We start from the raw sequence: 27,467 nt of genomic DNA, 5'->3' as shown, positions 1-27,467 counted from the left end.
ATAAATATTAACAAAGTGCGGCCCGCGTCCTCTTCGTTAACTGCTATGTGGCCCTTAGCTGCTAAAAGGTTGTCGGCCGCTGGTTTAGATTATTAGAATAAAGTGATTTTACAGCAATATGAAAAACAAGAAAGTTATAAATAAGAAGATACTTTGAGGCGAGATATTAGCTGAGGTTACCATTTCGTTTTGTTTAAAAAGATAGAAAAGGCAATTGATTTTTTCACTTAAATACTCGTTACAAATAATTTGTAAGTATCAGCAGTGACTCCCTCTATTAGTTAAATTTTTACTTTTAGTGTTCGTTACAATTTTTATCTCAGAAATCATGTGGAGATTTAATAATTATAATTGCCATTCATATGTGTCATTTCATCTCCCCACTCCCCCGTAGGAACGGGCTCAGCGTAACAGCAACTCTTCTTCAACAAGAAAGTAACATGAGACTGTCTCACCACGCACACGTAGAACATTAGTATGGCCTGCATCAAGTTTACGAGAACATGTGCGTACAGTAGTCCGTTGAAGTTGAGCCAAGATAGCAGCAGGAACAGCCAGGCTATGGTCATTATGAGAAACATTTGCAGGAATAGATCGAAACTGGAACAGAATAAAAATATGGTTGTCTGTAAAGTCGGTTTACGGACGATAATTTTGCGTGATAACTTCATAAGAAAACATTACCATTACATTACGCAACGTTACCATGGAGATCTGTCCACAACGTGACACTTTTTCGTGTATGCTACCTGTGTTCATCGATTTATAAGACGTTATCACGTCAAAAACAATTAGTAGGTACACTAAGTACGTCTATTAGTTTGCGTAGACAAAAGAAAACCAACCCTAAATGTGAAGTTATCTATGAAAAGAGACCTTATTGTCGATGGCGCTTACGCCATTATTGACGATGCTCCGATATAAATACAATGCCGCGCAACGCTGTGCGGCATTAGCGCCATTGACAATAAGATCCCTTTTCATATATAATGCCCCAAATAACAACTAACACGGACTTTCCTGTAGGCTAAATACAATAAGAGACGAAAATAAACATGCACAAACATTTAGTATAAAAGTTTAAATTAATTCAGGATGTTTGGTAAATGAATTCCTATAACATCATCAAAAAACTATAACTTATATCCTAGGTCTAGCTCAAAGCTCTATCCAGGATGATCTTAGTCATATCCACAGAATAAATAATAGTACTAGGTACAGAAGACTCACTCTCTAACAAAACGCGTCTCTTACGATCAGGGCAGGTATGGCCGCTAGGTGGCGACAGCGCCACGAGTGGCCTATGGCTAGCCAACAAAATTGGTGTGGAACGGATGTACTTTTAGCTATCTGTAGCAAAGTGACGAAATCGCGAAGTGTGCCACGTCTGTCATATCTTCCCAATCCAATCATATCGTATTGCTATGCGAACTGACACATAAATTAAAATATTAGACACTCACCATCCTTTAAGTTTGTAATGAATCCTTCCATAGATATTGATCCTTTTTATAACTTTGAGAGTTGTAACATAAAATATAATGTTGAATATTATTGTAAACGCCACAGGGGTGAAGAATATAGCGATCCCAAGCCACCCTGAAAACATAAGAAATAAATAGGTAGTATAAATACATTAATTTTTTTTTTTGGTTTTGAGCATTAAAATATCTTAATATTGCTCTTGCCCTTTCGGGTAGGGATTTGGTCATTTTATATAATTTTAATTATTAATGGAAACAATTACTTCGAAAAACTGCTACATAAAAGAAAGGAAGTACAGTTGCAATAAAGTGTATATATACCATAAAAATTTTTTTGACAGTAACTTGTTAAGTCCTTAGAATGACATTTAATATAGACTTAAACAATTATTTACAAACCAATAGTCTCTTGTTCTATGTCATCCACTAAAACTGAAGATGAGAACTAGTTGAGCTTGTTCCCTGTATCGAGCAGGAAATGCGCCCCGATAGCCATGACTGCCATCAGCACCACACTGGACCAGACCACTGACGAGTAGTAGCAGTATTTCCAAAACATGCTGAGTCCTTAGAATGACATTTAATGTAGACTTAAACAATTATTTACATACCAATAGTCTCTTGTTCTATGTCATCCATTAAAACTGAAGATGAGAATTGGTTGAGCTTGTTCCCCGTATCGAGCAGGAAATGCGCCCCGATAGCCATGACTGCCATCAGCACCACGCTGGACCAGACCACTGACGAGTAGTAGCAGTATTTCCAAAACATGCTGAGTCCTTATAATGACATTTAATATAGACTTAAACAATTATTTACAAACCAATAGTCTCTTGTTCTATGTCATCCACTAAAACTGAAGATGAGAATTGGTTGAGCTTGTTCCCTGTATCGAGCAGGAAATGCGCCCCGATAGCCATGACTGCCATCAGCACCACACTGGACCAGACCACTGACGAGTAGTAGCAGTATTTCCAAAACATGCTGAGTCCTTAGAATGACATTTAATGTAGACTTAAACAATTATTTACATACCAATAGTCTCTTGTTCTATGTCATCCACTAAAACTGAAGATGAGAATTGGTTGAGCTTGTTCCCCGTATCGAGCAGGAAATGCGCCCCGATAGCCATGACTGCCATCAGCACCACGCTGGACCAGACCACTGACGAGTAGTAGCAGTATTTCCAAAACATGCTGAGTCCTTATAATGACATTTAATATAGACTTAAACAATTATTTGCAAACCAATAGTCTCTTGTTCTATGTCATCCACTAAAACTGAAGATGAGAATTGGTTGAGCTTGTTCCCCGTATCGAGCAGGAAATGCGCCCCGATAGCCATTACTGCCATCAGCACCACACTGGACCAGACCACTGACGAGTAGTAGCAGTATTTCCAAAACATGCTGAGTCCTTAGAATGACATTTAATATAGACTTAAACAATTATTTACAAACCAATAGTGTCTTGTTCTATGTCATCCACTAAAACTGAAGATGAAAACTGGTTGAGCTTGTTCCCTGTATCGAGCAGGAAATGCGCCCCGATAGCCATGACTGCCATCAGCACCACACTGGACCAGACCACTGACGAGTAGTAGCAGTATTTCCAAAACATGCTGAGTCCTTAGAATGACATTTAATGTAGACTTAAACAATTATTTACATACCAATAGTCTCTTGTTCTATGTCATCCACTAAAACTGAAGATGAGAATTGGTTGAGCTTGTTCCCCGTATCGAGCAGGAAATGCGCCCCGATAGCCATGACTGCCATCAGCACCACGCTGGACCAGACCACTGACGAGTAGTAGCAGTATTTCCAAAACATGCTGAGTCCTTAGAATGACATTTAATATAGACTTAAACAATTATTTACAAACCAATAGTGTCTTGTTCTATGTCATCCACTAAAACTGAAGATGAAAACTGGTTGAGCTTGTTCCCTGTATCGAGCAGGAAATGCGCCCCGATAGCCATGACTGCCATCAGCACCACACTGGACCAGACCACTGACGAGTAGTAGCAGTATTTCCAAAACATGCTGAGTCCTTAGAATGACATTTAATATAGACTTAAACAATTATTTACAAACCAATAGTGTCTTGTTCTATGTCATCCACTAAAACTGAAGATGAAAACTGGTTGAGCTTGTTCCCTGTATCGAGCAGGAAATGCGCCCCGATAGCCATGACTGCCATCAGCACCACACTGGACCAGACCACTGACGAGTAGTAGCAGTATTTCCAAAACATGCTGAGTCCTTAGAATGACATTTAATATAGACTTAAACAATTATTTACAAACCAATAGTCTCTTGGTCTATGTCATCCACTAAAACTGAAGATGAGAACTGATTGAGCTTGTTCCCCGTATCGAGCAGGAAATGCGCCCCGATAGCCATTACTGCCATCAGCACCACACTGGACCAGACCACTGACGAGTAGTAGCAGTATTTCCAAAACATGCTGAGTCCTTAGAATGACATTTAATGTAGACTTAAACAATTATTTACAAACCAATAGTCTCTTGTTCTATGTCATCCACTAAAACTGAAGATGAGAACTGATTGAGCTTGTTCCCCGTATCGAGCAGGAAATGCGCCCCGATAGCCATTACTGCCATCAGCACCACACTGGACCAGACCACTGACGAGTAGTAGCAGTATTTCCGTACGTCCGTCACTCGGAGAAATACATTCCTTGACCTGAAATTGCGGGAAGTACGTGTTTCATTATAAATTTAAATATTATTCAGGGATTTTAATAAAAATAAAAGTCAAGTCACATTAGTTATAATGATGGGTATTGTTATGGTATTTTTAGACAAGGCTTTTCATGTCCATATATGTATAGCAGGCTGATTCAGATTTAGCAACAGAAATAATCCAAATTTATGTGGCATAGACCTTTTAAAGGGATGGAATTCAACCCACAAAAATCATTCATAAAAATTTGACATTTCTGTCATAAAGAAAAGTCATTCATTTTTGAGGATGGGCCCTTTTCGCTAAACTACGATTACGCCCAATCGTTAGCCGAGGTTTATTTCTGCCTCATGTCTTTATATCTCTTTTGTATGGATAACACATGTAGCTCGATTGTAAATGTTAATTTGAAGAATAGATTAACAGTCATTACTCACTTGAATGTCTTCCAGATGTAGAATCCAAAGCTGTTTAGCCAAAAGAACGCGCCCAACAGACTGATATATAAAAGAATATCTGAAAATATAAATAATTTAATAAATATCTTATTCACAAATGTTGAGGTAGATATATGACTCTCTTTCATCTCAGCATTTAACCCTTTTGCATCCTCGATTTGAAGTACAAGGCCCACACTAAAGTTGAGGAAAATGATATGTACAGATATTTAATTTTTTTTACTAACCGGTGACCATAAAGCTGACATGATTGCTAAATTCAGTAAATATCCTGACCATGTCTGCGGCTTGACTAACTATAAGGCAAATATTTATCGTCGTTATAATATTTCCCGCTAAATCTCTCAGCGTTGGAAGAACAAAGTATATGATGGCCACAATTAAGTACAGTATCATGGAGATAGCATGGAATAATGGGTTGACTATCTTCTTGATTATGAAGTCAACATCGGTCCAGTTTTTGACATCCGGTATGCATATTAAAGCATATTCTCCAGTATTTGTAGAATTTGCCATCATTAGTATCTGAAATCGAAATGAGATTTTTTAATTGTTACTGTACCAAACTGTAATTGTTTACTGTAATTGTTATTGTACTGTGTATTAGGTATTGCTACCATACCGAAAAAAAAATCTTTGAAGAACTTTAAATCATTTGGGCTGAAAAGATGAATATGTTGATATGCAAAGTATATTTTTAAACTTTTTATTGTTTCCATGCTAAACTTAGAATAATATCTAAAAAAACATTCAGTAACTATTTTTAACACATGCCATACCTTATCCATACAGTATTTGTTTTGTACATAAGTGTAAGAAGCTTGTTGCTGTTCGCTCGGAATGACAATGCTTCCCTGTATCCTCATCCACGGGTCTTCCTTGACACTGTCGGCGCTGGGCTCATGATGGATGATGTGTAGGAGGCGGCCATCTGATAATAAGTTTAGCCTGGAATGATTTGAAAATTGCTTTAATACAAGATTTAGTAACCTGTATGCTTTGAAAGCATGGTTTCGACATATGACAGTAAAATTAACTAATGTTGAAAAATTGCATTAGCAATATTAAACCAGCGGGCGCAGCATGGTTCCATTTTTATCGTCTGTCACTATACCCATCACTTTCGCTCTTACATATTTGTTACAACGTGACAGGCATGGTGACAACCTATAAAAATGACCCGTGCTACCGCTGCTGGTATTATGGTAACGCCAGCTAAAATAAAATACATACTCATCTTCAGATTTCCTTAAATTGCTGAGGTAGAATATAGCGCGGTGCTGTGTTGTCTCACAGTCCGGGTAGCCATGGATGTATCTGAAGTACTTGACTTGCACATCTTTCCCATCCTCCGTTTTAAATTGAGGTTTCCATACAGCTGGAATTATATACACATTTTGTGTTGGAAAATTGAACAAATACAAAAAAAAGTTACCATGGAATGTTTGAAAGATGACTGCCTAGTGGTAGTGTCCTGGTGGTAGCAAGATAAATAATATTGCATTAATTTATTACTATGATAATGAATTTCACTTTGTTTTTTTATGTGATTAGACCGTACATTTTTAACATATTATGTACCTAATATATAAATCAGTTAAGTAATTACCTTTTTATACATGGTTGTAATGAATAAATAAACTTTGTAGGCAAAATTTGGTATCAATCAACTGTTTATTCAGGTAATCATACATTTAATGTACTATGAAACTGCTACCTCGTTACCATCACAGTTCATGCTCCACGGACAAAACATTTGTGCAGAACAGTAGTACTTACTTTGATTGTAGTCTTTGGCTAATCTGCATACAGAATTCACTACGATCTGATCAGGTTCACAACATTTGTTTATTAAAACGGAATTCTGCTGGTCCGATAAATCGTTGAGATCCGTTTCCCCGACTTCGGCAAGTAGTTTATGCGGCAATATCAACAACGTGAATACTATTATATTTCTCATTTTGTTCCAACGCTAATAACTTTTCATCACAACAGTTTTATACACAATTTCATCAGGTATAAATCTTCTTTTTAAAGACAGCGATATAAGGCACGTACATTATTTAAAAATAAAATAATACAAAGTAAGAATCACTTCACTACAAAATCGTTGGTTCATTCATGATCAAAGAGTATTCATGGCATGGTGGCCTAGGCGTTTTTCGTTGTCAAACGCTACAACGAACTGTCATCATTTGCCACAGATAACCTAAGAAACGCTGCGATATTGTTTAGGTTGGAATTTGAAATATTTGAATAATGGCTTTCCAGCTTATAGGACAGTAGGTACCTATAAACCAATTAATATTTGATATGCGTGCAAAAGTCAAATGAACTACAAAATCTCAGTCCCAATACTCCCAATAATCCCAACACACGCAACGGTCGACTTGCGCAGTCGCAGGTATACTCACAGGTAGATCGTGACTTTTGTGGATCATGTCGAAGACGTTGATAATGATGACTCATACGTATCTCATTAGTATTTTCCTCGAGTAGAAGCTTATCCTAATGGCATGGCATATTGATTAAGTGATCATGATTAGGTACTTACTTTAAGAATACTTGTTGGTGTTGCCATTGTAAGAATACTGTAGATACTGTGGTGATAGTAGATATCGTGAGTTTAAGAATGTATTTAAAACAAAACAATTAAGTAAATATTTTTATTCTTGTACACAAATCATGCATTCATAACAATTCATAGGAACCAATTGAAAGTAATATTCATATCATATTCGAAGTATCCTAATATTTACAGCATGTGAGAAGTAGAAATAGGAGAATGTATCTAAATATTAATTAAAAAAACATAGTTTTTCATGGCACGAGTGAGAGCATTAGGTATATGAGATAATTAAATACAATATTTACGCGTAAAATAAGAATTAAAATAAAATTATATTCATAATAAAACATTAGCACCAAGTTAAAACTTTCCTTAACACGTATTTAAGGAAAATTAAAAATATAAAACTAAGTAATATTAAATATATCAAACTTCTTGATACCTTATATTACTTATACATTAAAATTATAACTTCCGAACAGCTTTTAGCGTTTCGAAAATAACTAACATCTTATATCTTATTTAATGACTTAAATGTAATATTTGGATAGCATTTTAATGTAAAATAAGTATCTAATAACTATAAAGACGCAGAAATTATCTCTTCTATCCTCGATGGAGTCTGGCTACCTAATGAAAGCTTAACATGAAAAAACGCGGGAATTTCAAAAAATCTGTAGCAGGCGGCTCTTAATTTTGTGCAATCCTTGTAATCAAAGAGCCGCCTGCTACAGATTTTTTGTAATTGCCACGTTTTCCAGGTTCAACTTTCATTAGCAAGACTCTAGTTAAGAACTCGAGAGCCTATTTTTTTTATTATGACTAATCGTGTTCTTCTGATTTATCTGTGACAGGCATATTATGGGTGTCATAAAACTACCCAACTATAGTCCAAAATTTCCCAACCATGGTCCGTCCAAATAAGGTGTGGTTATTTTTAAATGTTGCATTTTTAGACAAAATAAAAATAAACTTCTGGACCAAAGTTGTACTACTGGACTATACTGGTTTTATATAATTTAATTTTCTTCCTCTTTTTTGAGGAACCGCTAAGCCATATTGGCATCAAAATTTTTGTGTGATCTAAAAATTTTGCCGATATAGAGCATTCAGTTGAGCCTAACTTCCATATGATCATCAGAGAGTATCTGCTGATCGTCCGGATCATCGTCAGGGCTCAGCCGGTCAGCCAACGGCCTCAGAACCGCTAGGCAGCAGTTCTCCTTCACTAAACCATGCACAGCCCGCCTCCTCAATAGCACCAGGATGAGGAATATCACCACTCCTTGTAGACAGTTGAACACGTCCATTATTTCCCTGGAAGAAATATAACTAGGTATGAGTAATACTATTTAGATAACATATGATAATGATAAGAGATTTAAATGCAGCTGTAGATTACAGCGCCCTCAATTAATATCTTGGTAATCTCTTAGATAGTAGGATAGTACCTAGACCTACTAATGGAATGGAGAAGATTTAAATTTGGTAACAACTATTATAGTTATGTCGTATTTTGCTTATCTTTAGTTTAGCGCCTAGAAGGAGTTGCACTATAGTTAAAATATTCTTAGTTATGAACTTGTACAGTGTACAGCTAGGAGACAATTTGATATTAGGTACTTACCATATGATAAGACTTTCTCCGTGAGCGAAACTGGCAATTTCAAATATCCACGAAACTCCCATGACCAGAAACAGTTTCAGTGAAAGCAGGAATCTGAAAATGATTACTAATAAATTCATTGAGCTTTTATTTAACTTTCTAACTTGCTAAAATCCGTGTATATACTTATGCATAGTTTACAAAATGCAATTGGACTGAAATTTTACATATTTACTTAAAATGCAATATTTTGATACCATCGAGCTATTATGGTGATGTGTGAGTGTGAACTTTATTTATTTAATAGGTTTGATAGATTGAGTTTTCTAGCATTTTCTCGATGAATATTCTAGTATTGTCTCCAAAACCTTTTATCCCCGTATATCAATTTTTTTTTAAATAAACGTAGGTAGGTATTTTAACTTCACATTTTAACCGATTATGACTATACCATGGGATGACCATGTAAAACAATTGAAAGTTAAAAGTATTCATAGAGAAATAAGCTCTTTTGAAAAGACTCCTCAACGGTAAACAGAGCGATATAACCTCCCAAAGCCCACGGAATTGATTACTGAAGTAATTAGTTCAATGGAATGTAAAGGCGGACTTAATGCCTTATGGCATTAAGTCCGCCTTTTGTACTATAAGATTTTTCTTTTGTGCAATAAAGATTAAATAAATAAATAAATAAACTCTTTTCAATCGGTACAGAGTTGCATTTTCTTTATTTATATGTTAGAATTTACCTGTACTTGAGGATGTTGAGCTTGTTGACTTCATATTTTCTTGTGTCGCGCCATAAATGGATTGATGACATTATGAAGAGTGCGACGTTGGCAGAGATGAGCACAGCGATGGGCCCGTAGAAGAAAGTCCAAGTTTCGGTTCGACCTGAGGCAAACAGATTAGATACAATCGAATTTAAACTGTCGTGAGTCATACTAACACGTGTTTTGGGTTTCTTACTAGGGTCTGAAACTTACTGCCAAATTGCAAAAATATAATGTCGTGTTCGTATTTGTACAAAGTACATAAGGCTGGACATACACAAGGCTTGACGTAACTTTTGACTCTTTTGCTTTTTTTTCCTATCTGAATGTACCTAATACGAAAGTTACATAGATCACTTAGCAGTGGTCACGCTTTCAGTTAAATTTCAATTATCAATTATTTCGGGACCAACTGAGATCATTTTTAGGGTTCCGTACCCAAAGGGTAAAACGGGACCCTATTACTAAGACTTCGCTGTCCGTCCGTCCGTCCGTCTGTCACCAGGCTGTATCTCACGAACCGTGATAGCTAGACAGTTGAAATTTTCACAGATGATGTATTTCTGTTGCCGCTATAACAACAAATACTAAAAACAGAATAAAATAAAGATTTAAATGGGGCTCCCATACAACAAACGTGATTTTTGACCAAAGTTAAGCAACGTCGGGAGTGGTCAGTACTTGGATAGGTGACCGTTTTTTTTTGTTATTTTTTTTTGCATTATGGTACGGAAACGGAACCCTTCGTGCGCGAGTCCGACTCGCACTTGCCCGGTTTTTGTTAGTACTTACGACTATGAAGGGATCCTATCTCATCGCATAATAATTGATTGTCATAATGTAATGTTACGCATAAATCTCTTTTCGCATATTTTTTCTCCAGCTGAAACAGAAAGTATTTTCGAAAATATTTTGCATAGGTTGTGTAGAATAGGGTAGGTTAGGTTAGGTTTGTGTTATAATTTTTCAGAAATGTTAATATTTCCAGCACAATAACAATTATGCGAAATGAGTTTTATGCGTAACATTACATTAGGACAATCAATTATTATGCGACCCAATATGGACCCGACTATGACTTATAAACTATTGTTAGTGTTATGCTCTATACGCTATACAATGTCATTTATGCTTATTATCATTATTAATTATTGATTGGATTTATTGTAAGGTATTATTTGTAATATGGGCCTTGTTGCCTTAATTAAATATCTAAATAAAATAAATAAATAAATAAAATTGTCATTTTTGTTATGCTTTATTTTGATGAGGTAAGCTATGTTTATTTAGTATCTCGACACATGCCTGTCCGAGATAGTTATTTTAAAATAAGGGAGCGACGTGACACAATTTAACCAGAACCCGTAATTACAGGAATGCGAGCAAAAGCGAACACTCCTAAGAATAGATGTCGAGGGCGTGCGAAATTAACTTTCTCATATTATTTATACTTCACAAAGGAAACGTGATGGCCGAGTGGTCCAGGCATCTGACTTTCAATCCACAGGTCGTGGGTACCAATGAGTTTTTCGGGGAATACTTATAGTTCTTTTTTTTAGCATTAGAAAGAACTTGCAAGAAGGTAAGCGATCTTGAAATGTCTTTTAATTGAAAAACGCTTTTTAAAAATCAAAACCTATTACTTATGAAAGAAGAAGAATATTAATGATCGTATTAGATTCATAATTGTTACATATTTGCCGTAACTTATTTTTAAAATGTGTTTTTCAATTAAGGCGCGGTGTGTAGTAAAATGCGCTTTTTTGTAAACATATTTACAGACTTTTACAAGGATTTCATGCTTTATTTTCTAGTATGTATAACTTTAGTCCTTGAACTACGTTATTGCTTGTCAGAAACACAACGGCTCATTATTTTCTCGATAGAATCTTAAGTTGAAAACATGCTTAAAGCTGTCTTTTGATCCATATTTTAGAAGTACTACGACGAAAATGGATATGAAACTTACCTCATTCGATAGCTTTTAAGTAAATCTTCGTTATTGCTGGTCCTTTTATCGATACGTTAATCTTTTCATTCATAATTTTATGAATTCAACTTTTGCCTACTAAATTACACCCTACGCGGCAATACCTTGCGCCCATTCCCCGCGCCAGTACGCCCGTGGCCACTGCCAGCGTCGGACCTATGCTAGTTTAGTGGACGTTTCATAAAATGGGTAATCACTGTATAAATATGCAAATAATGTTATACACACAATGTTTTTCAACATGCTTACGAAGAAAAGCAAAATGATTCTTAATTACTGTGACATTTCAGACATTCGCCCATCATATTGTCATTTTATAACAAGTTGGGAAGCAAAGGCACACACCCATCTAACCAATCCGGAATTCAGTCACGATTGATAAATTGTGTAAACATATTTTATTAAAGGCTATTAAATTAATCAAATTTAATCATTTTTAAACATATGTGTACGGATTTCAAATACATATGTGGGAGTGTTTAGTGTATGGTTACCACCATCATTTCACCGCTTTTAGTTTCCGAGTTACCTACATGCGTTTTAAGGGAAGTGGTCGAAAAATGCCTAAAATGGTTTTCTGTTTAATATTGGGTAAGGTAGATTGCATGTAGCGGAGATGAGAATGATGAGATGGATGTGTGGCGTGACGAGAATGGATAGGATTAGGAATGAATATATAAGAGGAAGCCTGAAAGTTGCACCCATAACAGAAAAAGTAAGGGCAAATCGCCTAGCGTGGTACGGCCATGTGATGCGGAGGGATGAAAGTCATGTGACGCGAAAGGTATTACGAATGAATGTGGAGGGAAGTACGAGGAAAGGAAAACCGAGGAAAAGATGGATGGACTGTGTGAGAGATGATATGAAACGAATGCAAGTGAATGATGAAATGACGGGCGACAGAGAGGTGTGGAAGTGAAAGACATGCTGCGCCGACCCCAAGTGAATGGGACAAGGGCAAGATAATGATGAATGATGATTGGGTAAGGTAGAAGTACTAGTGCTCGACGCTGCACTAGTATTCGACATGGGTATAGTGTGTAGCTTCCAAATAGAACTCGACGGCTAATCCTTTTGTTAAGTAAAACCGCTAATGCCACGTGCTACAACCTTCTTCTTTCCCCTGCCCTTATCCCACCACCTGCATAAAAAATACGTACTTCAGTTACTGAATGCCGGCGAGTCGAACGCTACAGAACCAGTCTAAAATGTGTCATCGAGATGCGTAACAAAGGCGCGTTATCGGAGAGCGCACCTACACTGGTTTTTTTAGCATTGGCTTAGCCCACGCTCAGGTGCCGAATAAATTAATTAAGACCCTTTTTTGCAGGTAAGTAGCACGTGCGGTTTTACTTAACAATAGACAATAGGATTAGCCGTTGAGCTCTAATTGAAAGCTACACACTATACTTTATGTCAAAGTAATATAGGTTAAATTTGAACGGCGACGATCTTTCTGTATTCAAATTTAATTCTTGTCACTTTGACATAAAGTGCCCGTGTCGAATACTAGTGCAGCGTTGAGCACTGGTACTTCTACCTTATTTCCGCCAAGTCCGTACCGTGCTATATGGAAATTTATTCCAAAAAATGCTGTTTTTATATACCACACTGGTGGCAAGCAAGCATACGACCCGCATTCACCATAGCCTATGGACGCCTGCAGCTACGGGGATGCGACACATCATGCAAATGTTGATTGATTTTATATAAAATAAAAGTCCTAATATATAAAATAAGCTTTCATAAGTAATAGTTACTGATTTTTAAAAAGCGCTATTCAATTAAAAGACATGTCAGGATCGCTTACCTTCTTTCAAGTACTTTCTAATGCTAAAAAAACGAACTACAGTATTCTTCCTTATTTTCAATACCTACTTGCCCGAAATTGACTTCTGGAATTAGACCAAGTCTACGACGATTTTGATTGCACACGCAGTGCAAGTGTTAATCATAATTTCATAAAGGTTTGTCGTTCAAAATAACACTTGCACTGCGTGTGCAATCAAAATCGTTGCAGAATTTTCTTGGTCTAACTCTATTATATTTTTAAGGTAAGTAAGTACTAATTTCTGCCTCATAATAATTGGGTATAATTTGATTAGTTTCTTAGTTTGTCGGGGTATACTCTCATATTGTATATAATTTCATTAAATACTCATTAAAATACGAATTTGCTAATAAACCTTATTCGATATTAATTGCCGGAAAAAATCCCGGAACTGACAAATCAGAATATTCAGAATACCGATGGCGCCAGAATAAGGACGTAGACGTGCTGCGCGAGAATGGTGCGGCGGGGCGCGCGGGGCGCCCGCCCGCCTGTTCTACCACTCGTCTGCTTCACCCCCTCGGAAACGTAAAACTCCAATATAAGAGCGCCTTAAAAGACACATCAAGATTGTTTTTATTTCTAATGCTAAAACAAACGAACTATATGTACTACCTAATAATGTATAACAAATAGCTTTTCGGTACAAGAAAACATCGTGAAACCTGCATACATCCGCGAATAAATTCAATGGGTGTGAACTCCTCGCTTTGGGCAGCGTGGGGAATATTAAGCTAGTCTTCTCGCGCTTGAGAGGATTCCTGTGCCCTGCAGTGGGACGAATATAAGTTAGATTATCATTAGATACCTTGGAACCAGCAAGTTGTCGTCCCGATGCCTGGCTTCAGATGGTCGCCTTCCACAAAGTTGGTGATGAGGGCCACGAATAACAATATGACGCTGCAGCCCCATGCGTAAATGCTGTAGATACCGAACTGTTTCCTCTCGGTTTTCTTTAAGTAACTGGAGTCTCTGTAATATACAGGATGGATTTTTTAAATGAAGCAGTGCAGGGCCAGATTCCATACCGCTACGCCTAAAATGGTCTAAGGAGACCTTAATCTTCAAACTTTGTAGTTAGTGATGGTATTTACTGTTTCTTGAATTATTTTAATACAGTAAGCGACAACCGTTACAATTTTTTTGTGCCAATCGATTACATTGTTGTCAAGGATCAAAAGCTTCTTTGATACCAACTTTGGTAGGGCACTAGAAAAGCTATAATTGTATCATATTTAATATTTAACTGTTCTAATCTAATATTATGTAGCATAGGTACTGATAGTGCTTAATGAAAATGAAAGGTATTAATCTAATACTTTTATGATGATTGCGCGTAGCGAATGGTGCCACAGACATAATGGAGTCTGAGTTTATAGCTCGTTTTATATAATGTAGATAACATAATAAACATTACGTCTACTTACATCACATTGCGGTAAACGTTGATACATATAACGTTCATCCAAAAGAATGTCGCTATCATCCAGAAATACACGAGGAACCCTGAAATATATGAAACAAATAGGTGTAAAAACTTGTCGAATGTCAATCATATACGACCTGTCTGGCGTAGTGGGTGTAGTGAATGTAGTGACCCTGCCTGTGAAGCAGATGGTCCCGGGTTCGAACCATCCGTGCATAAATTTGTACGATGAGCACGGATATTTGTTCCTGATGAGTCTTGGGTGTTTTCTTTATATAAGTAGGTACGTTTTTATCTATTTAAGAATGTATATTGTCGCCTAGTATAAGATTTGCTTAGTTTGGGGCTAGGTCGATGTGTGTAAAAATGTCCCCAGACATTTATTTATTATTTATTAGGTATTATTATATTAAAAGGATCTTATTTTATTGATTTTTCTTACCGGTAACTGCACAGACTTCGGTTGTGTAGTGTCCAGGGCTCAGTTGCAAGATGCCTAGAGATAGGAATCCAATCGCCATACTGATGCACATGCACATGTAGCATTGGCCTTGTAGGTCTCTGAAACAAAAACATCAAATCTTTGAAGTATAATACGCGTGGATACGTAAAATTAGTATAAAATCATCAGAGTGCAAATATTAAAAACTGACCTTTATTTTATCCCATATAATTATTATAAAACTGCAACAGTTAATGATTCAACTGGTTATTCACCTGGAGATGTACTAAGTAATTTTTAATGTCAGGTAACTGGGGTCATCCATTAATTACATATTACTATTTTTAATATTTTATCAAAACATTAAAAAAAAAAGAAATATTAGTAATGTTATAGCCCAAAACTGATTAAGAAAGAAATTTAAACGAATAAAAATCATTATCTTTCCCTAAACTTGTTATTAAACTATGCAGCGAATTAAATAATTTAAGCAAGTTAGAGTGACGTCACAATGTTTGTGACTTGTGACTCCCCCCCTGTCACATTTTCTTGACCCCCTCCCCCCATAAACGTGTGATGTTATTAATGGATGAGCGTCGAGTTGGCGATTACTCAATCGGGTATGAAGCGGGGGGTAGGCCTCGCATTTAGACAGAAAAAAAAAGCTCGTACACTGAGATAAAAGTACAACAAAAACACACTTAGAATTACAAAAATAAACTTAATCCGGGGACAAGGAGAGTTAACTAATAGTAACAAATTGACTTTTGCAATTTCTATTATTTCTTGCAATTTCTATTATGTATCTGTTTGTTGAAATTATATTTGGGATTACTGAGCTGTTTGTAGAAATAAATAAACTTTACAGAAATAGTGAGACGTCCATAATTATTACTAAAACTTCATTTTTTCCCCCAGTACAGAACTGTTTTTTAATTCCTGGTGATGATTTTTGTCTCAGTGTACAAACGGTACATCTTTTTAACAAACTAACCTCATCTCTGGTAGATACATGTACACCGCTAAAGTGGCGAGTAGAAACAGCACCGACACCAGTGTGAGGAATCCCGTAACCTCAATGGGCCTAGAGTCTTTGTGGAACTCTTGGAAACAGGCGATGGCGGCTGCTATCGTGCCCAATCCTGGCTGAGACGCGTTACGGTACATCTGGCCGAGGCAATATCTGGAAAGGAGCAAATGAAAATCATGTAATACTTTAAACTCTCGCGTTTTGTACACATATTTAATGACACAAACGGGTCTACCGCGATATAGTTACATTGTTTTTACCCTTGTTTCATTGTTTCATAGCTGGTGCAACTCAGCTGACACGTTGGAGTTTAAGGTAAAAACAATGAAATTATATCGCGGTAGACCCGTTTGTATAATTCAATGTGAAAAGGAGCATTCCACGGGCTGTCCCGTACAAACGCATTTTATTTCCTGTGTTGCGACTTTTTTTTCGGCGTTTAAAGCATGCGATTACTTTTCTGTGCATATTTTTGACCATTTGTCATAGAAAAGGAAACTCTTATACCTGCAAATCATCAGAAAATTCGCGTTTGTACGGGACAAACGGTAGACAATTTCATGGAATGCTCCAAAGCATCTTTATGTTGAAAAACATGTCAAGCGAAACATTTAGTTTAACACGTGATTCGATGTGGTCGTTTGATTTATCATGAATGTATAATAAGGTTAATGACATATGAAATTATTATTTTCGTAATTAGGTACTTGATTGTGGTTGGACAAGTGCTGTATGCTTTATGATTTGCATGTGATACATGATTTACATTTCATTAATCGTCATGTTCTTCCTCGCGTTATCCCGGCCTTTGCCACGGCTCGCGGGAGCCTGGGGTCGGCTTGACGACTAATCCCGGGAATTAGCGTAGGCACTAGTTTTTACTTTTAGCGACTGCCATCTGACCTCCCAGAGGGTAAACTAGACCTTATTGGGATTAATCCGGTTTCTTCACGATATTTTCCTTGACCGAAAAGCGACTGGTAAATATTATTTTTTTTCAATTTATTTACACATCACAAAAACATAATACCAAGTGATATTTCGTACATAGTTCTAAAAACTCATTGGTACGAGCCGGGATTTTAACCCGCGACATCCGGATTGAAAGTCGCTCGCTCTTAGCGCTAGGCCACCAGCGCTCCTACATGGTTTACATTTATTGCATATATTAAGTGCAAACAAGGATATTAAACGAACTTGTTCACATAGAGATATTCTTATCAACTTACTCAGCGGGATCCTCAGCGATGACGAAATTCGGAGCATCCTCCGTGTAAAGTTTAGTGCCATCGACGATCACTTCCTTAAGCAGCATGTGTCCGAGTGTGCAGTTGAGATTGACGCGCTTCTTGCTCTCGCCGCAGAAGCCCCCGGGCCGCAGGATCTCATGGTCTGGGCAGCAGTAGTTCACGCTTACCACGCCGTGGCAGAAGACCACTAACAGGAGAATCAGTTCCTGAAAAACAAATTCGTTCAGCTAAATTACCTACTTACAATTAGTTACTGTTGCGAATTATCCGCCTGCCGAAAGCCACCCGTTTTTTTATAAATAAAAACAATGCGCAAGGACAGGGGACAGGAAAAATGCACCAACCGTCTCGTTCAATGCCATAGCGGTTCGAAAAGTGCAGTTCTCTATGGGATGACAGCTGTCATATTTAACGTTATTTTGTTATGCTTAGCAAAAAAAACAAATTGAGAAAAAGCAACAAAAATTTTCTAAAAATCTAATGATCATGTCGGCTAGAAACTAAAATGTTTTTCTTCAAAAAATTTATGAACTTTTTTATACTACGTAAGTAGGTGTGGGTACATTAGAATCGATAAAAATATGATGATGCATAATAATTATAAGACTGTAAAACCAGATTTGTATCAGTAGGTATCTTCTTACGTTATAATATATAATTATATCAATTTTTAATTAACATTAGGTTTGAAGCGAGATATTTGAAACTTAGATACCTACCTATACCTACTGAACTAAAAACTCATTTTGCAAAGCTAAGCATGCAGCTGCAGGCAGGGCTGCATTTCAACCTAACTTTTTGCGAAGGAATGGTCTAAATTTAGTCATACAGTAAGTAATATTCACCTTGCCGCGACCAGTTAGTATCGAGGACATTCACCTTAATCTTCTAGATATTTCAATTAATATAAACACGTAAATATTATGTTATGTCTTATTACGAAGGTATCTTATTTACATTTTGATAGCAGTTTGACACTAAGTATAGAAAGCGGTTTATTTATACTTAATTGCATAAAAATGATTTGCTCGAGGCATTCAAGGGTCAGACAGAAATTTGCATTTTTAGTGCAGAATTATAAAAACGGAGACCTTTATAGAGAATAGGAAGGAGGAAATAGATGATTTGCATATGTGGCATTGCCAACCAAGTACAACCATCCATATCTAGTATCTAGTACAGTTACTAGACTCGTACCAGAGCTATTACTCTGGTTCAACCACTACTAGGGTTTGCACGACGGATCCGAAATGTATGGGAAGATCCGCGGATCCGGATCCAGATCCGGATAATTTCATACATTTCGGATCCGGATTGGAAACCCTAACCACTACGGAATAGACAGGGAGCGTGTGTCCTTGGCGTTAACTACATTATAGGTGTATAATAAATTAATATGGCATCTAAATGTGGCAGCCATACATGAACTAAGATTCGAGTTTCCTTTTTGAACGGTAGTGGTGATACCTATACAACTTTTGGCTCTTTCCGTATCTATGTAAGTAGGTATTTGTTTGTACAAACTAAATAATACATACATTGAGTAAATTCACCTAATAATTTATATTAGCGTCTCTTGTATAACTAATTCTAGCACGTATATGTCGAATATATTCTGAACTTTAATCTAGTAGAACGCATATACCTACTAGTAGTAGGTATATCCGTCATCAAGTAGAGTAATTAAGTACCTAAACAAAATTATAGGTACTTAGATCCGTACATAGTTTTGAGAATAAGCCCCAAGGTTCAAGGCGCTAGGTATGATACATCATCCTTTTAATGTGGTCTGGATATGTAGGTCAGATGACACTTAGCGATCAGAAATGATATGTATTTAGGCTAATTCAATTACAAATTGTCAATTACATGAAGGTCATTATTACTCTAAGGCCAATAGGTCTGCTCATTGTAAAGCAGTGCACACGATTGTCTGATCAAGGGCAGGAGATGCGTTTCTCTCGGTTGCACTTAACTAGAGATCTGCTGTAACTTGTACTTGGTGGTAAAGTTAACTATACGTGAATTTGAGGAATGAAATCATTGCATTTAAACTTCGGTTATACCTACATAAAATAGGGCCTATATATATATAGGGCCTCATCAAAGTACCTAAAGACCCGTGCATACCTAAACTTCCGTGACATATATTACAGACATATTAAATAGGTACATACATATATTAAAAGGGATCACAAGATCAAGTGACCCGATTTAATATATTCAATACATTTAAACATACCACTCATGGCCTATTAGCCTATATGTATACATGCGTTAATGTTTAATAGGAAAATTATTGTTTGGAAAGTGCACTAATGATATTCGGAGGCCAGAATATTGGTATAATTTTTGAACCCGCACATGCGTCAAAAACGTTGTCTGTCTCGTCTGTTTAAAAACATGTTTTTATTTATTTTTTTATTTAAGTCAGATGTTTATCTGCTCCGGGGTATTTTTAGGAATGATGTAGAATATATATATTATTATGTAAAACGTTCATAAGTGCTTGTTACTAGGCCTACATGAATAAAGTATTTTTGACTTTGACTTTGACTTTGAATGTGAAAATTGCGTATAGGTATCACATTGACGAGTTGATGACTTATAGGTAGGTATCCTACCATATTCATTGAATATCGTATAATTGTCTATTTTAATCGGCAATTTCATTATCAACATAGACAGTCGACCCCGATGAGTAATTAAATAAACACTATTGTTTGCACGTCATTATTATTCGTATCTGTTATTCAGCAAAACACAACCAAAATAATTTAAATTAGAGATGCAACGGATAGTTGTTTGGCCGAAGGTCAGGCCGAATATCCGGTATCCGGCCGCCGAATATTCGGCCAGCGGAACTATGCCTACATTTCGGTTTTTCAGGTGCGCATTCTGCAGGTTTGATATGTTTACTAGTAAACGTCCGCGCGGACTCATTTCTAGGTTCGAAATATTGGCCGGATAGCAAAATATTGGCCGGATACCGGATATCCGGTGCATCTCTAGTTTAAATATAGTGGACGTCTTATCTAAATAGGGATAACTAACCGTCCTGTATACTAGCTACGTATCAATGCACGACCTACGGTAAAGTAAACCGATGTTCGCTATAGGATATTGCTACTTACTATAAGTAGGTAGTTAATTTTTTTAGCATGACAAAAAGACTACTTGACGTGTCTTTTAATTGAAAAACCCTTTTAAAAATCAGTAACTATTATGAAAGCAAATGAAATAATCGTATATGATTCATAATTGTTACGTATTTGCCGTGACTTATTTTTCAAGTGATTTTCAATAAAAAGACACGTCAAGATTGTTTACCTTTTTTCTGATGCTAAAAAACGAACTATAATCACTACTGGCATACTTAAAACCCTGTTTAGGTTAGATACGACTAAACCAGTTTATTAAATAAATAAGGTATGGGCATTTATTTGTGAGATGAATACAAATATTTGTTCCTGCATCATGGGTGTTTTCTATGCATATAAATACAGTGAAACCTGGTTAAGTGGGACCTGGATAAGTGAGAAACCTCTATAGCTGGGACTCATTGCGCGGTCCCGACACTTTAGCACTGAATTACCTCTGTTAGTGAGATAAAACGAACCTCTATAACTGGGATTAGTTGTTGTGATTTTATAGTCACATTTACCTCTATAATTGAGACAGAGAGTGTATTTTACCTCTTTTACTGAGACTACCTATATTTATAAGATTACATTTTCCTAATTGTTTTCTTAGAATTTTATACGAATTACCTCTGTATCTGAGATAACGTCAATCTATGACCTCTCTAACTAGGACTTTTGATCTATTTCCGTATGCTTACTAACTCTTAGTCTATCCACAAATTCCGCATTTGCTTAATTGTGTCTAAACGACTTCATGCTTCATTTAGTTACATTATGTAGTTAAAAATATCAAAACGAAAGCTGAAATCTTGATAAGTCACAAGAATAAACAAATTTTCATTTAATAAATTCCTAAGACGCAATGAGAAATACTTAAACAGACTTAAAAATATTTAGGGACAATGATTATTTTACCTAAACATTTAAAGATAATTACAAAATACCTTATTGACCACCTCTATAACTGAGATATATCCTGTATTCTCACCTCTATTAATGGGACCCTCTGTAAATGACACAGAATTTTTTTTGTACCTGGCTAACTGAGAGCCTGGGTAAGTGGAAAACCTCTTTAAGTGAGACAAATCTCCTCGTCCCTTGAAGTTTCACTTATCCAGGTTTCACTGTATATATTTATCTGTAAGTATGTATATCGTCGCCTAGCACCCATAGTACAAGCTTTGCTTAGTTTGGGGCTAGGTAGATTTGTGTAAGATGACCCCTAATATTTATTTATTTGAAATAAATTAAATCGGTAATCATTTATTTCAAATCTTTATGAGCATTATTTCTTACCTTGACATTTTTTTACCTAAACACTTTTCTCAACAAATAAAATGAAAAAAAAAAATCTTGTATAGCCAAAGGCATGTTTGTTTATTATTGTTTTTGAATCGCATTTTGTGATCGACCGTCTCGTGACGGGTTATCTACGTATATATTATTCCTAATTTCTAGGAATATTTATATGCTACACGTTTTCCACTTGACGAATACCTAATGGACATGACGCATATGTTTATTATACTATTTGGCGTAAATACTTCATGTCATCGATCTATTGTTTGATTGTTTTTTTAATACGCACAGTATTATGTAATCTAACACAATAATTCTAAGAGAGTGCATAATTATGATTTTATGATGCTTTTGAAAAAACTTTGGCCGGGTAATATAATTATAAATAGGTAATAGAAAGTTAAAAAACTATTTCGTACGCCAAAAAGCACGTCATATCTGTTCTTTAGAACACTTAATTACCACTTATAATTAATTATATCTGTAGGTTGGTATTTACCACTGATTTAAGTGAACAACATTTTTGATTGGTAACAAAAAACGCAGATTTTCCTGTTGAGATTGAGCAAAATATATTTTTACTTTTCCGTTCATTCTCCACTTGCTATGGATTTGCGTAATATTATTAATATTAATAAAACCGTGCGTATTTCCTAGTAAACAAGATCCCGCGATAGTGAAAATTACAACTTTGTAACATGCTCCATACTAATTTCAGCGTCTTTGGGTAATATTAATACAAATAATACGTAATTCATCATAAAGAAGATGTAGTAATTAGTATAGTTAATGTGTTAATGTGCACATTAAACCGGCAAGGGTCACACGCCGCTATGATAAAATGTTGTACAATTACATCTGTTATCATTCTCAGCACGCTCTGCACTGATAGCGTGCTTTATAAAGCGAATACAGGAAACCACACGTTTTATTTTATATTGTGGTCATTAATATGAATATCTATTTTTAAAGAAATAGCTGAAAATTCACGTCTTCGGCGAGATTTCATAAAGGCACTTATTTTGAAAATATTTCATCGCAGAAGGGTCAAACTCGGTAGCTCGGTTGAGGGACCCGATGTATGGTCTGGTGAATTTCACCTGTATATTTCAATAATTGTGGATTAATGAGTAAACTACTCCGCTAAGTAGTATAATAATCTAATTTAAAAGCAGTGATTCTCAAACTTTTTACAGCTTGGCCTTTTAGAATCACAATTTCACGAACTTCTGAATTTTTGCCTGTGTGTAGGAGGTACACACACTTCTGATTATAAGCTATTGGTTCTTTCACCCCCATTAATTACGTTTAATTTATATTATTTTAATACATAATTAGATATTTAAAGTAATAAAATTAAAATGTAATGCCTACTCCAGATTTTTAAATAAATTAAGGAGTAACGGGATCAACCTTCGTAGGTAGGCGAAAACTTTCGAAATAAATCGTTATTTCGAAAGTATTCGAAAGTTTCGCGCTTGCCAACATTTATTAATTGTAGTTAAGTATATATTTATTTAAATACCGGGCATGCGCTAAGATAAAAACTTAGCAGAAGAACAGAACCTTTGTGTATACTCTCTGGAGAATAAAGGCTAAAACATAGTTATGAGTTCGTACAACAAAATTATCTTTTAGGTACCTATATGAAGTCTCATACCACGAAGTCTATCTCTAGTTCATATTAGTGATCCAAAAGACTCGAGCCCTATTAGCTCTTTTTTTAGGGCTCGCCTCATCTCCCGCCTAAAAGGCTAAAAGCCTATTTTACTAATTAAATAGAAAAGGCTTTTATTTTATCCTTTTAGGCGTCAAGATACAAGTCAAGTCATATTCGTAAGATTAAAAATACGTTACGACGAGGCAACCTTTTAGTTTTGCTTTTTGGTTAGTTTTGTTTCATATTATGTTACTAAGTAGGTATATGTAGGCAGCAAAAGTTTAAACGTAAAATGGTCAAGGTTATTAAAAGATATCTTTAAATTCGTATTTTATTATTGTCGTCGGGAACATTGAACTACTCACCTCATGTATTCGTAAATAATCATTACTTTTACGTAAATGACATTCCTGAATTGTATGTTAACTCCTTCAGTTGCAGTTCAGTTTGCAGAATATATATAGTAAAGTAATAAAAGACTGCAGCGGATTTGAGAGCCCATGCAGTGTAAGTGTTATTTATACGTCATAATTTTATAGAAGCTGACGTTTAAAATGACACTTGCACTGCGCTGCGTGGGCTATCAAAATCGCTGCAGACTTTTTACGGTCTAACTCTAGATATGTAATTAATTAAGAACGGGTTGCACTTGCCCTGCACCATAAACAATCAACGAACTGAAAAACCTTAAATTAAGAGAAAAAAATACCGCACGAAGGGTTCCGTACCATAATGCAAAAAAAAAAACAAAAAAAAAGCAAAAAGAAAAACGGTCACCCATCCAAGTACTGACCACTCCCGACGTTGCTTAACTTTGGTCAAAAATCAAGTTTGTTGTATGGGAGCCCCATTTAAATCTTTATTTTATTCTGTTTTTAGTATTTGTTGTTATAGCGGCAACAGAAATACATCATCTGTGAAAATTTCAACTACTGGACTGGACTAGCTATCACGGTTCGTGAGATATAGCCTGGTGACAGACGGACGGACGGACGGACGGACAGCGAAGTCTTAGTAATAGGGTCCCGTTTTAGCCTTTGGGTACGGAACCCTAAAAAAGAGCAAAATTTAACGAACCATGATGACGCTTCCATACGGTTTGACGCAATAAGTATTATTACGAAAACGGCTATATTTACATCACATGTAACTTATCAGTTTTATAACGAAACGCATACGCATTTGACATTTATAGGTTTTTGCCTTTTAAGGTGTGCAGTCAAATTGACCTGCCCTACATCCCAAAACCTACTAGGTATATTAATATTGAGTTGTATTCGAGGCGAATATTTTCCATCTGTGGTTTGTTGTGCAATATTTTACTACTACTGCATATAATTATGTATGTGTGAGTTTCTTCGATTGGACCCTGGCCAAACATCTTATTTTAATTAAATTACTTGATTGGTGGCGATTTCTACGGAATACCTACAAATACAAAGGTATTTAGCCCGTTGTCGGGTAGACTATGAGAAAATGCGAACAGTTCAATATAGAGAATGTCTTAGAAAGTTACCGTTATACGTCAACGAAATTTTCAATTATTTTTCATATAATTATTTACCTATCGTATTCTATAATAACTGCGTATTTTTTGTTATAAAGCATCAAGTACCGTATAGCTCAAGATCTTAAAAACAATTCTGCCTATATAAAAAAACTTGCAGATAAATATGTTTGTATAAGCAGGTATCATCAGGTACAGTCGCCATCAGATATATCGGAGCGGCCAAGGTGCTCACAAATATCTGAACACGCCTCTATTGTCAAAGCGTTAGAGTGCGTGTTCAGATATTGTGAACACCTTGGCCGCTCCGATATATCTGATGGCGACTGTACACGAGTTGACTTCCTTTCAATTTTAATTTTATTTCCATGCAAGTTTTCTTCAGAATTATGCATACCTACTTATGTACCTACATACTACGGACATAGACACTTGAGTTTCTTTCACATAACTTAAACCTCAAATCGCTTTTAAATGTCTACCCTTATACGAAGTGATATTGATCGACACTTATTGAGCTTCAAACAGAATTATACCTATATGTAGTACGTACATGCGATAGGGCACATGTAATCGCACAATATTAGATACTCGTAAATGAGCTATTATAGTATCGTATCAAGTGTTTATACTATTATGTTATCAGGAACATGAAATTAATGAGCATTATTCATTCGGAAAGCTGTGTCAATAGCACAGAATAAATAATAGTACTAGGTACAGAAGACTCACTCTCTAACAAAACGCGTCTGTTACGATCAACACAGATATGGCCGCTAGGTGGCGACAGCGCCACGCGCGGCTTATGGCAAACCCCAAAATTGGGGTCGAACGGATGTACTTTTAGCTACCTACCTGTAGCAAAGCGACGAAATCGCGAAGTTAGACACGCCTGTCAATAGTTATTAACTAAAATATTTAATTAAACTACCGCGTTTTGTCCATACGAGGTACACTGGAGTGAATTTTAACTTTTTATAATTTTAAGAAATCAGGTAGTAGGTATTATTTAAATAAATTGCTAGAAAACTTCTGCAAGTGCAAATTTAGGAAATATAAATAATAGCATATAGGGTGATCAGTTATGATTAATTAGTTGTGAAATGATTTGTTGATTTAGGTAGATGTAATTTTTTTATTCACCTAATGACGAATTGAGGACGAATTGTTGTACCTGCCTAAACGTAAGCCCTTTTCTTTACCAAAAAATCTGTATCAAAATGATACGTAATATTTTAAATACAGTTTGAAATATGAATAATATGATAACGATGACTCCAGTAGGCACGTGTTAATAGATTACCTTAGAAAGATAGCTGGGTCATACGTAGGTACTATGAATGTACAGTCGAAGTAGAAGTCGAATGTAGGTACTAAGAATGTATATCGGGGCGGCCAAGGCGCTCACAAATATCTGAACACGCCTCTATTGTCAAGGCGTTAGAGTGCGTGTTCAGATATTGTGAACACCTTGTCCGCTCCGATATATCTGATGGCGACTGTACGACACAACTGACACATAACTAAGTTGTAAAGAGATGCTTGACCGTTGAATGCATAATTTTCATCTTATTCTATACAAAGCCGTAGCTGTTTTATTTAACTAGGAACAGAGGTCCTACATTAGGTAGGTACTGTATGTATGTGTATCACTAGGTACGTCTAGGATTTAAGTTTAAGTTGTTTAAGTGGTACCCTTCATTATGCATAATTAACTGCATTTATTTAATCTGACCGTTTTGTTTAATGAAGTGATAAATCTTGAGTTCGCGTCTTTCGATAGTTTCGATTACACATCATATTTTACACATTAGGATTTGAGGGTAGATACCAAAAACCTCCGGGAAACATTTGTTCCGCGTGAAATAGGATATTTAATCATATTTTGCACATTTATCAAAATAATGCAAAACATACTGTTGATAATTTAAAACAATTCCAGTTTTATAAAATCATTCAAACTTTCGTTTCAACTTTCCACAAAAAACTTACCTTCATTATAATTTAAACAGTATAGAACTCCAACAAAAATCTAACACCCACTGATGTCACATGAACATTAAATACGACAAATGAATAAATAAAAGGTTAATTAAAATAAAAGGGAATTGGTAACGGATGCGTGCCGCGCGGGCGCCGACGACGAAGTAAACACGGCGACGCCCAGTGTTGCCAACTCGGATTTTGAAAAAATGCTAGACTAATGTTTAGATTATGCAAAAATTATGCCAAAGATTTTTGAAACACCTATGCTAAAAAAATGCTAAAAAAACACTTGAAATTAGACACTTA

At 36.0% G+C, this 27,467-nt stretch overlaps 3 protein-coding genes across 3 annotated transcripts in view; 1 reads left to right on the top strand and 2 right to left on the bottom strand.

Moving 5' to 3' along the window:
* The window catches only part of LOC134673178 (RNA helicase aquarius), a 119,887-nt gene that overhangs the window by 28,355 nt on the left and 64,065 nt on the right, over positions 1 to 27,467 (top strand). The window lies entirely within an intron of this gene.
* Positions 89 to 6,811, bottom strand: LOC134673035 (probable G-protein coupled receptor Mth-like 5). The gene is made up of 8 exons (XM_063530970.1): positions 6,429 to 6,811; positions 5,883 to 6,027; positions 5,429 to 5,597; positions 4,877 to 5,174; positions 4,629 to 4,707; positions 4,004 to 4,191; positions 1,464 to 1,599; positions 89 to 600 (listed from the first exon to the last, which is right to left on the bottom strand). The coding sequence occupies exons 1-8, from the start codon at positions 6,607 to 6,609 to the stop codon at positions 339 to 341; spliced, it is 1,458 nt and encodes a 485-aa protein (XP_063387040.1). The 5' UTR covers positions 6,610 to 6,811; the 3' UTR covers positions 89 to 338.
* LOC134673679 (G-protein coupled receptor Mth2-like) lies at positions 8,191 to 27,332 on the bottom strand. The gene is made up of 9 exons (XM_063531692.1): positions 27,168 to 27,332; positions 17,546 to 17,772; positions 16,281 to 16,469; positions 15,287 to 15,405; positions 14,846 to 14,924; positions 14,227 to 14,390; positions 9,574 to 9,718; positions 8,846 to 8,938; positions 8,191 to 8,535 (listed from the first exon to the last, which is right to left on the bottom strand). The coding sequence occupies exons 1-9, from the start codon at positions 27,171 to 27,173 to the stop codon at positions 8,328 to 8,330; spliced, it is 1,230 nt and encodes a 409-aa protein (XP_063387762.1). The 5' UTR covers positions 27,174 to 27,332; the 3' UTR covers positions 8,191 to 8,327.

This window comes from Cydia fagiglandana, chromosome 18 (assembly GCF_963556715.1).
Source record: "Cydia fagiglandana chromosome 18, ilCydFagi1.1, whole genome shotgun sequence".
NCBI lineage: Eukaryota > Metazoa > Arthropoda > Insecta > Lepidoptera > Tortricidae > Cydia > Cydia fagiglandana.
The sequence above is the reverse complement of the archived record's forward strand: the minus strand, read 5'-3'. Positions and strand labels throughout refer to the sequence as shown.